General features: G+C 38.6%; 1 protein-coding gene across 1 annotated transcript; it reads right to left on the bottom strand.

Annotated features, from left to right (window-relative positions):
• Positions 1-465: 465 nt before the first annotated feature.
• LOC149121425 (vomeronasal type-2 receptor 116-like) lies at positions 466-11,398 on the bottom strand. The gene is made up of 6 exons (XM_089316324.1): positions 11,289-11,398; positions 7,686-7,971; positions 6,512-7,318; positions 5,596-5,823; positions 5,124-5,247; positions 466-1,400 (listed from the first exon to the last, which is right to left on the bottom strand). The coding sequence occupies exons 1-6, from the start codon at positions 11,396-11,398 to the stop codon at positions 466-468; spliced, it is 2,490 nt and encodes an 829-aa protein (XP_089172450.1).
• Between the last annotated feature and the right edge of the window lie 399 nt (positions 11,399-11,797).

Here is an 11,797-nt window from a genome sequence, read left to right as displayed (position 1 = left end):
AGAAATTAGTTCACAGTATTATTTTGAAGAGAGAAGGAATGGGTCCAGCATGGGGATATAGTGGCTATAAGTAGCACCTATAACCCCGACATCCCATGTTGATGCCAGTTCATGTTTTGTCCACTCACTTGCAACCCAGCTTTTTGTTAAGATCTAGAAAATGCTTTGGAAGATGACCTAAGCCTTTCTGTCCCTGACACTCACTTGGAAACCTGAATTAATCTCCTTGCTTTGGCATGAACCAGCACTGGGCCACTACAGATATCTTCAGATGCCACTATCACATGGAAGGTTTCTCCCACTCACTATCTTCATTTTCTGTAAATTGGTCCTTCAGAACAAAAACATATTAAGATAAGTATAAACTGTTCATAAGGAGGGTACATTATGCAAGTGATTTTTTAATATCAGAATGCAAAATCAGTTTTATAATTTTAGATTCTGACCAATAAAAACTGAGAGAGCCTAAGAACTACTCCTGAGAACATCTGTTTCCTTAGAAATTATTCTATCCCTTAATCCTTTCAAAGCATTCTTCTCAGGTCTGAAGAGAATAATGTAGCACTTGGGGACAAAGATGCAGCCCAGGAGCCCTGCACTGGAGGCTAAGATGGAGAAGACCTCCACAGCCACCATGACCTTCCCCTTGGTGCTGTGGTAGACAGGCAAGAAGGTCACCCAGACACTGCAGAACACCAGCATGCTGAATGTCAGGAACTTGGCTTCATTGAAGGTGTCAGGCAGATTCCTGGCTAGGAAAGCCACAGTGAAGCTCAGCAGGGCCAAGGAGCCCAGGTAGCCCAGGACACAGTAGAAGGCAGTGATGGAGCCCTTGTTGCACACCAGGATGATGTGGCCATGCTCTGAGTGTGCATCTGTGTCAATAAAGGGAGGAGAAGTCCCAAGCCAGATGGCACAGAGAGCCAGTTGCATCAGGGAGCAGATGGGAATAATGGAGTTAGGTACCCCTGATAGCAGCCAGTGTCTCATCCTTCTCCCTGGGGCAGTGACCTTGAAGGCCAGAACCACAGTGATAGTTTTGGCTAGGATGGTGGAAACAGCCACGGTGAACACCACTCCAAATGTGGTCTGCTGGAGGACACAGGTGGTTGTGTTGGGATGACCAATAAACAGTAAGGAGCAGAGGAAGCAGAAGATGAGGGCAATGAGCAGGATGTAGCTGAGACAACGATTGTTGGCCTTGACTATGGGAGTGTCTCGGTGCTTCACAAAGACCCCAAGAACCACAGCAGTGAGGACAGAGAAGCACAGAGCTGTGCAGACCAAGGTCATCCCCAGGGGATCTTCAAAAGACAGAAACGTCACTTTTTTGTGGAAGCACTGGTTTCGCTCTGTGCTGGCATACTGATGATCCAGACACTTCATGCACTGGTCCATATCTGGCAAGAAACGTATAATAACATCGTCCTGAGTTCAGTTATTTCTGATTCACAAGGACCTTCTGGAATAACGGACATAGCTAGTTTAGGCAAATAGCCCTTACTTGATGTTGAAATAGCATATAAAATAACATCGAGGAAATTATTGGCCATTATTCATGCCCATCTTCCTCATGTTAGCCAAAGTTATTGCTTCATCTCTCTAACTACCTTACATACTGATGAGTACATATTCTTTTTCTCCTAACAAAGCCCTATAGGCTACTCTCTGAAACTACTTCTGGTGCTTTAAATCCTGCCTTTTTTGCCTGTATCATTTTAACACCACAAATTCATTCTTCATGGTTTCTCCACACTGGGAAGTGGTGATCAAGATTCCAGAGGTTTCCATGTATTATAAAGACTACTCTGACCTTTATGTATGGCACATGCTTGCTACATCCTCACTTTCAACAAGAGCAAGCAGCACTCCTTGTTTTCTTAAGTTTTTATGTAGTGATTGCATTTTTTCATATTTTTTTCTTTTAAAGTTTTTATTCAACAAATGCATTTTTTTCATAGAACTTTAGAAATATTGTGTTCCTTTCCCCTAAACCCACCCTCCCATCCCAACTCTCATCCCACCTCCCTCACCCTCTCCCATCTACTTCTTCATTATGTTACATTTTTATTTGATTTTATATACAGAGGACCAACTCCATATAACATATAGATTTCAATAGTTTGCATCCACACAGACACACTACATATAGAGTACAGTTTGAGAAAAAATTGTAGTCGATTCTCACAGTTCAACTCATTATGGATGGAGTTCCTAAATGGGGAATAAATGCACAGTGAATTTGTTGTTCCTTTAACAATTAACACTCATACGTATGATATCAGTGATCACCCAAGGCTCTTGCCATGGGCTGCCAAGGCTATGGAAGTCCTCTGTAACCATAGACTCCATCAGCATTTGGACACTGCCATAAGCAAAGTGGATGTTCTCTCCTCCCTTCTGAGAAGAGTATATCCTTCTTTGATGATCATTTCTTTCCACTGGGGTCTCACAGAGATCCTCCATGTAGGCTATTTTTTGGCCAGAGTCTTGGCTTTCCATGCCTGCAGTGAGCCCTTGTTTTATTGGTGTTATTCCCTCTGTACTCTCATTGCCTAATCAATGACCAAAGGGCCCCAGTCTTTATTTCTAATGAGTGTTTTTATTTATTTATAATTTAATGGAAATGCAGAGTTTCAGAAGGAGGCAGAGAAGTATGAGGGAGAGAGAGGGAGAGGGAGAGAGAGAAGGACAGGAGGGCAGGGAGAAAAAGAGAGGGAGAAAGGAAAAGAGTGAAAAAGAGAAAGAAAGACATCTTCCACCAGTGATTCACACCCCAAATGATGGCAATAAATGGAACTAGGCTGTCTTAAGGCAATAAATGGGAGCTTCTTCTGGGTGTCCTACATGTTGTGGACTCAGAAACTTGGGCTGTCTTCTATTGCTTTCCTAATCATCAGCAGAGAGCTGCATTGGAAGTGAAGCAGCTGAGACTGGAACTGCTGCCCAACTGGGATGCTGGCATGCCAGTCAGAGGCTTCAACTACTATGATGTAGCACTGGCCCCAGGTTCCCACTCTTAGTGTCATGCACTGGGAGATTTACTTTGTGAATTTTGGGTGCACAGAAAGCACACAACGATCTCACTAAACCACATCTCTCTAAGGTAGCATCTGGATAGTCATTCTATGGGCAAGCACTGATTGAGAGATCACCATTAGAAAACAGATGATCAAGCTCTAGAGAAACACAGAAGAGTTGTGCACTTGATACCTTCTGGATAAGATGCCACCCTTGAGCAGATTTCCACCAAGGAACACACTGGGATGCTGCCTGTAATCAAAGTCAGTCTGGAGATCACCTTGAACCCTACTGGCATATTTCCACTTTGCTGCCTTTTGATTCTTGAACATGAATTTTATCTCCATCTCTGCCAGTATCCCCTTCTTTTTCCATACATTTCTCCATCAATGTCAGTTGTCACAACTTGCAGATGTCTTCTAAAGTTTAGGTGGTCTTATTTTTGGATAGTTCATACTTTTGAGACATTACATGTGCTCATCTTTCAGAGCTTTGTTTTCCAGAATTGATAAGCAAAAATATCTCTTTTTGTATTTAATCTAGTATTCCAGCACTACTTAACTCAATTACTGATTTTTGATTGTATTACATCATCCCAATATCAGTTGAAAATGATGCCATTTTAAATCTTCCTCTATAATAAGTTGAATGGCTTTCATTTTTATTGTATGCACAAACAAACCAATGGGTAATTTCTTGCTGAAGTTGCATTCTTTATTCAACTTTGTATCCAATCTTCAGCCATAACTTCCATGTTTTTTAGCATTCTAAAATACACTTTAGGATTGAAAACTGATCCTCCTTTTTGGCATTTTGTGTTGTTTTGTTCTTTTTTTATAATTCTTAGATCACTTAAATTTATTAAATGTTTTTCTTCAGAAATGCTAATTCTTATTACTCTTTTTCAAGGATTATAAACTGAATTACACTTTATGCAAGACATTGGGCATGATGTAACCTATTTAAAAATACTGTTGGGTTTGCATTGTTTAAAATTTCTATGTGTGAATTTATTTCAACAACAGTGTCTTACAATTTCATTTTGCTGAAATATCTGGCAGTATTTGATCAAACAAGTTAAGATGTTCCTGTAGAAGAAACAGAATTTTTCCTATTCTGTACAGTAGTTGAGAAAGAGTTCCTTTCCTATGTGAACATTTGATAAAGGTGTTTATCACAATAAAAGTATTGGGAATTATTTTAATAACTATGAGGTTACTTGGATTTTTCAAATATTTCTCAAAGTTTTTATAATGTTTCTATCTGGAAATTTCTGAATTTCTTCTATATCCTTCAATCTATCACCATTAAATGATTCACATGTTCTAGTATTAGTATCTTTTATATCTGTGCAGAGATCTCTTCAGCTCTCTTTGTGTAACACACACAGACATTGTAATCTTGTTTTTAGTACTGTTCCAACTGGTTGAGGTTCATAAATTTTACTTGTTTTATGATCACCAACTGTAAGCTCTTCCAATTTTTATTTACTTCAGTTTCCTTATAATGTCCACATCCTATCTTCAAGGGCTTGTGTTGAATTTGCTCTCATTGACCTACCTTGATATGCATACTTTTTACCATGGAAGTCAGCCTGTATTCTTTCAAAATAAATTTTACTCATGAGTGTGTATGAGTGTAAGCATAGGGATGTTCCTGAAGATTTATATTTTGATATGCAATGATTTTGCTCAAAGGCTAAGGTTAGCTCGTTTATGATATCTGATGAGTATTATCCTCAGCATGATATACTGTATAATTTCTAATACAGTTTTTCAAATTACACACAGTTTGATGAGAGTTGTGCTTTCTCACTCCAAGCATGCTATACTTGAATTAGGTGAAAGCATTTTATCTATTCATGTACAAGGAACACTGACGTGAATTTACCTAAATGATTTTGCAAATACTACATGCAGTAAAGTATAGTGTGCAAACTTTCATCATTTTAAGGGTTATTACTGAATATAAGGTTTAACTTCTACCAGAAGGTGAAAAGAATCTTCTCAGCAGTCATACTCCACATCCTTTTCTTTCCATGGAGAAGAGGACTATTTTAAGAAACAGGTGTTAACTTCTCCATGAGGCTGGCACTGACTTACCTGTCTGATTGGAAATCTCATTCTCAGGACAAGGTGTGCAATCAAAACAACAGGTAGGCTTTCCCTCCAGAGGGGTTTTCCTGAATCCAGGGCTACAACTCTCACTGCATACTGAGTGTGGAGTCTGAGAAAAATCAGATGTGTGTTGGTCAGAGATGGGACTATTGCTTATGTTCCATGTAGAGTGTTTTCAAGTCCTGCACAACCTGTTCACTTAAACTGTAAATACCTATTTCTGACACAATGATGGCATGCAAGTTTATTTTCTAAATAAATAGATTCAAAACATGTGGAGGAACAAGTGCGTGTAGTGTCCAACCTCAGACACTAAAAACATAAGAAAGTATTTAGATTGGAAGGGGTGTAGTTTAATGTCTCTAAGTGTGTTTTTAATAAGCCAAGTGGCACAAATCCCCATATGAATTGTGGGTAACAATGTGCATTGTGAACCTTATGATCAGGTGCAACTTACCTCTGTAATTCCTGTGGCCCACTCTATCGAATTCTCAGAGAGAGACAACTTCTGGCTCTGTGAGGCATAAGGGGAAAACTGTCCTACTTTAACCTTATGAACAACACCATAAGGAAAATTCCAAAAGTTGAGAATGTCATATTCAGCTTCCAAATTCCTCAAGTGATTCAAATTCACTAGGTCACCCGCAGGATTGGTAAATTGGAGGTTCTTGAGAAACGGGTGCAACTGAAAAAATACATTATATTCACATGAAGATTGCCCAAGCAATAACACATCAAACCCAGTTTAAAGAAAGCCTTTTGTTTGTAATCACAAATAAACAAAGGGAACTTTTTATAGCCACCCAATGAATTAAAACTAAAACATGATGAGAACTACATCAAAGTAAGTATGATTTCACTCATTTTCATCTAAAAACTAGGGCAATCAAAAAGATCTAACTGTGAGATTCTGATCATTTCCAACTGTGGAGTCCATGCTACTAACACTCACTTATTTTCTCAGTGTACCTAGGAAAACCATCTGTAGTACAGTTACCAGGATAAAAAATATGCAATTTAATGAGATGTCTTATGTACATTGTGGCTGAACATACTCAACAACATTTGACACTAAAAAGCAATATTTTTTTTACTGTTGAGATGGAAAATGGAATGACACAGTCTAGGTATTCACAAGTCATAATTAAATTGACAGGATGGGAGAGTACTTTTTAAGACACTGCACTGAAGCTTATCCAAGTTACCTTCCCACTTGTCAATGGAACCCTGTGTCTTATGACAAATTACAAGCAGAGGCTCATATATATCTAGTGATTGGAGAAAGGATCCCAAGCTACTTGGTTTGAACACTGGCAGAAGCTGTTAAAGGAATCACTTCAGGAGTACATGTCATGCAATGGAAACCAAATTACCTGCCAGGGAGAAAATGCCACCTTTTCCCCCTTGTTCCCTGGCTGCATTTCTAACAATTGTAGAAGCATCTCATGTATGCTGTGGGCCACAGCATACACAGCATTATATATGTTGTAACTCCCATCACTCATGCTCATATCAAAATTATGCCATGTCAACGATTCCAAGGAGGTATTCAGTGGACAGTTTCTCAAGGTTTTGCAGGATGCCCCAGTAACTGAGCAATCAAAAACCAATAACCAGAATCTTAAGAGGTAAATGTCTTCTGGGTATTTGGAAGGGTTAGCTGTCCGAAGAAAGTTTTTGAAACCAGAGATCTCACTATGGTGGTGTGAAAAAATTAGAGTCCCATGGAATGAGTGGAGCAGAATATGATGCTCATCGCTGGCAAAATCCCATTGTGAGGTGGTGACCCAGACTTTCCATGTCATTACACGTTCCCATGTTGGAAAGCTGATTCCTATGAGTGAATCAGTGTCACAGAAAAGAATCACCACATTTGCTGATGATTTTAGGATCTGGATATGAAACCTATTCTGGAGTGACATACGAGACTCCTCAGTAACTGGAATCAATTCCACAAAGTCCACACAGATGCCATTCTTCTGCAGCTCTACTTTCAAATTGGACATAAACTGAATACCTTTTGGGAGGTCTGAGATGGCCAAACCCACCCAGGTCCAGCTGAAATGAAGCATCAAGGAGACTATGCCACGGGCCAGAGAAGTGTCTTTGGGGGCCATCTGATAGAGGGAAGAAAACTGAGCACTGTCACTCAGAAGTGGTTCAAAAGACCCAATTGTCAGCTAAGGGAAAATGCAAGAAATATGTGTAAGTATATTGCCATAGTGTACTATCTTATTCCTGAAGAAATTAAGCAGATGATGGAAGCATCAGAAGATTTTACAATATTTCATTTTTCTCATCTGCCTTGCATGAAAACATCCTAGTTCCTGAGACATTACATTCACAGATTAAGGAAAACATTTCTCATTTTCACTCGCCAACACTCAGCTTCTGATAATATGTGGCTAATCCACCTAATCTCTATACGCCTTCCCTTCTGATCACAAGCTGTGGCAAGTGTATTTGGTTCTGTCACTTAAATTTTTGGGTCTAAGTCAGGCACCTCAGGTGATTTGTTTTATCCCTCTCTTTCACTTACACACTCACCTGTGGAATTTTGTAGAGTTCCAGCAGTGTCCCTACTTGGACAGCAATGCTTGTTCCTGATATTACAGCTACAGACTTGCTCTGTTTCCTACACGTGTAATTAGGAACATCCTCTTCCAGTCCTGCAAGCCAGATGAAGGGATTCTGCAGCACCATCATGTCACTGTGCATGACATTATAGAGATCAAATCCCAAGGTCACGTTGGGTAAAAGCTGGGGGTTCTTGTTGATCTCCTCAATAGCAAAAACCAAGGCCAGAGCATACTGGTAGTTTTTGGACTGAAATCTGCATGAAATGCACAAGGATCTTTAAGGGAGAAGCCTCAAATCCAGATTATCATCAATTCTACTGTAATAACTATAACAGATGGATTGGTCTTGGCCAAAGATTCATATGTTCTAATGATTATCTGCACATTTGCTGAGGACAGCATGTGAAGAGTGTTGCATTTGCAGGACACATGTCCTCACCAGAACCATAGCTGCTACTCCCTTGATCTCAGTCTCCCAGCCTAAATGATTCTGAAAATAAGATCTGCTTTTACATTATAATGTCTTTGGCATGTTATCACATGGCTGTCCATGCAGCCAAAGAAAATGATCTTATGTTTTAATATAAACCTATCAATTTAAATCATCTCTGGCAACAACTACATCTTCTAAGTTTTTATATTTGATATCGAAATACTATAATATGCTCTGGAATGCCCTTTCGAATGTTTATGCACACCTAGAAAGAACATTCAAGTTTCAAAGAATACTTGACAAGGAAAGGTGCATCTTTAGCACTGCCTCTACAAATACTCCTATATTCAGAAACTACAATGATGCTTCATCTTATCACATCATTATATGCTTCTTGAAATAGGAGTCCTATGATCATAAGGCTGCAGGTTGTAATGGGAAAAGAGAGTAACTCAACTGAAGGCTATGTGATCACATAGAAGGATGACATCAAAGCACTGAGAATGGTAGATGTAAGTCTGGATATATCCTGAAAAATCTCTTCCCCAACATACTCACCCATCAACCACCATCACAAGCCAGGAAAATGAAATCAGATTCAGAGCTTGAAAGAAGGAAATCAGTGAAAAGGGAGGGACACTTTAGAAAAGCCTGAAACACTTCCAGGTTGGATTTGCAATGCTTTACAATTAAGACAGTCATGCATTTATTTTGAACACTAGGTATATATTAAAGTAAATCATTATCAGTGGTATAAGTATATACTCCAAACTGGCCTTATTCACCCAAGTTTCACTACAGAACCAAACATAAATATTCTTCCATGCAAAGAACATGAAGCATTTCTACTTTCCAGGTTCTGACATTTCACAAAGTATGTAAATGAGGAGCCCCTTGTATGTATTTCAGATTTACTGTGTGTTGAGTCATTATGAATAGACTAGGTCATGTACACTGATATTAAGGGTCACTGTGTGCTCCAGAGGAAGTGACAGTTTTTCTTTACTTGGTTCATGTTGCAACATAATATGTATGTATGCATGCATATTATATACATATTCTGCCTATATATTTATATATAGATATCCATTACCATGTAAAGAGTTGCTCAATATCTATTGTTTTGTAAAAATCTCATTTCTATAAATATTTGTTATCCAAATATTTCACTCATACTTTGTATATAATGAAGAACTTTAAAAATCCTTGCTAAGAGTATCAAATAATATTCCATTTTGTAGTTCATATTTCTCTGTTCCCCTCCTCATTCTTTATATTTCCATCAATTCCTTAACCTCTCATTTCTTATTCCCGCTGCCATTGGTATAAAAGCTCTAAAAGGTTTTTGGACACACTGGGCATTTGTGAGAGTTGCCTTTTCAATCTGTTTTATGTTGTGCTTCTTATCTCTAAGAACAGTTTATAAATAATTATTGGGTATTCTAAAGTTGTTGAATCTTATATTGTATTCCCATGTATCATTAACACAGGCATTTTCTCCTGGGTTTGCTAAGATTTGGTTATGATCTCCAGTTGGCACGGTATACATCTTGGAGGAACCTGGGCTCTATTCATAAACTCTATTCCTACTACAGGAAATTTACACTCTTCTGGTCTCCATCATTTAGGGTACACGTAAATGATGTACTGCATGCATAACCATTGGAAATACCACTACTAATAATAAATAAATATTTCATAATTGGGATGTCATGTGCACTATCAAAATAGGCAAATTCATAAAAATAATGTGAAGTGAATAATATCATTATACCAAGCTGGTATTCATTAGATTTTTTCTGGATAGAACTTAGGACAAATGCCTAAAATACTTGATCAATTGTCTCACCTTTGTGGCACCAACTATAGTTCTAAATTCCATTGGCTTTAATGATACTGCAATGATATATGTCCTAATATCTACCTTCTATCAAAGATCTATGTATCATCAACCTACTTTTATAGCTTACAGTAGAAACCAATTAGAAATTAGCACCAAAATAAACAGATGTGAGGAAAACAATTTCACTGACCTACAAGATACTATATTCTGGAGGCATGAAATATTCATATATAAATATATATGAAACATTTATATTTAGCTACAGGTAGACTGTATCTTAAAGATGTGCAGAAGCAGAATAATCCCTCTTCTGAAATGTATTTTTCCAGAAAAAGAATCAGGGGTGCATCCTGAATGTGTAGATTCCAACCATTACAATTCTCATGGGTATATTCATCATTAACATACAATTATTATTATACTTGTGGCCTGAGGTTAGTTTTACCTAGTAAAATCTTACTTTCTTGAATATCTTTTCTTCTTTTTGACTGTAGAAGAAATGAAGTGAGCTCATGGCCCCAAATCTAATATGTAGCAGAAAAGTTTGTGAGCACATGTGGAAGAGCTCATGTAACTCAGGGTTGTTCATTTCAGTGCATGGGTTCTGTAAGAATCTGCTACTGAGGCACAATAGGCCCCTGAGCTGATGAACGTGGACAGCGAAGGACAAGAAGATCCCAACCAGACTCTCCTTTCTCCTATGATGAGATAACATTTCCCTGAACAATTCAATGTGCCAGGCAGAAAGAAATGTCTTCCACATGCCCCAAGTTAATTATCAGAACATTTTAGGTGGGACAGAAATGGAAAAGGGCAGGTACACACAGCGCATGTGTCTATGCATCTGCAGACCCAATAGCAAGCATCTATTATGTAAATCAAGGAAAATGATTATGGCAAAGAGAACTTACCCTTTGAATGTGAGATGTTTTTTGAAAATATTAATCATTCTGTCCACAAGGTATATATAAATGGGGAAAAAAGCACCGATCTCAATATCTCCATCCTTGTAATAACTCCGTTCCATCTGGAAAAGGCAGTTCCGATCATCATGACAAGTCACAAGGAGACACAGTTGCAAAAAGAGCAACAGAAAATTCAAAGGGAACATCTTCAAAGTCTGTGAAAACCCTAGGACACAACCATAGTGGAACTTGAAGGGTCATGCATGTGCCTACAAATAGCATGTGTGTGTGTGTGTGATTCCTCGAATCAAGCCATTTTAATACTGCTCAATCTGATTTCTTTCTACCATCTGTCCATTTGTCCATGTGGGAATCTGGAACCCTTACTACCCTGAGGCTGTGCAGCTCAGGGCTTCTGTCCTGATGAAAAACACAAGAAGGAAAACATGTTTGTGAATCATCCTCTTCACCCCAGATGCAAGTATTTCCTCCAAGTCCATGGGTACAAAGACTCAAGGGCATAAATTCTATTAGTTACATTTGGTCCATGAGCTTTGTCAATAAACCTCTCCATGAACTTTGGCAATTATGTACTTGGATTGCATCAGAGGGCATGAAGAGAGGCATCAGGTGAGTTTCTCAGAACGTTTTCAGACCAGAAAAATCCAGTGTAACACACTTCAAAGACCCAAAGAACAATAGGGAAGCCTCCAGACCCCATGTTCTGGGGAGCCACACATTGCCTTGATGCCACACAGACCCAAAGCAGATCCTGTTTACAAAGATACCCAATAGGCCTTCTGATTCTCAAGCACTGTGGAACCAGTAATCACCCTGAATTCAGGAGTTTCATTCTGTATGTCAAATCATCACATCTTCAGTTGTAAAATATGAAACCC

The sequence above is a fragment of the Oryctolagus cuniculus genome, chromosome 16 (genome assembly GCF_051225735.1).
Source record: "Oryctolagus cuniculus isolate XC-2025 breed Fujian yellow rabbit chromosome 16, ASM5122573v1, whole genome shotgun sequence".
Lineage (NCBI taxonomy): Eukaryota > Metazoa > Chordata > Mammalia > Lagomorpha > Leporidae > Oryctolagus > Oryctolagus cuniculus.
The sequence above is the reverse complement of the archived record's forward strand: the minus strand, read 5'-3'. Positions and strand labels throughout refer to the sequence as shown.

Excerpts from the sequence above, each read along its gene's own strand:
- LOC149121425 (XM_089316324.1), bottom strand. The coding sequence starts at position 11,398 with ATGGACTTGGAGGAAATACTTGCATCTGGGGTGAAGAGGATGATTCAC. Across the intron at positions 7,319-7,685 it reads AACTCTACAAAATTCCACAG|CTGACAATTGGGTCTTTTGA; the intron begins GTGAGTGTGTAA and ends ATTTTCCCTTAG. Across the intron at positions 5,248-5,595 it reads GGGCCACAGGAATTACAGAG|ACTCCACACTCAGTATGCAG; the intron begins GTAAGTTGCACC and ends GATTTTTCTCAG.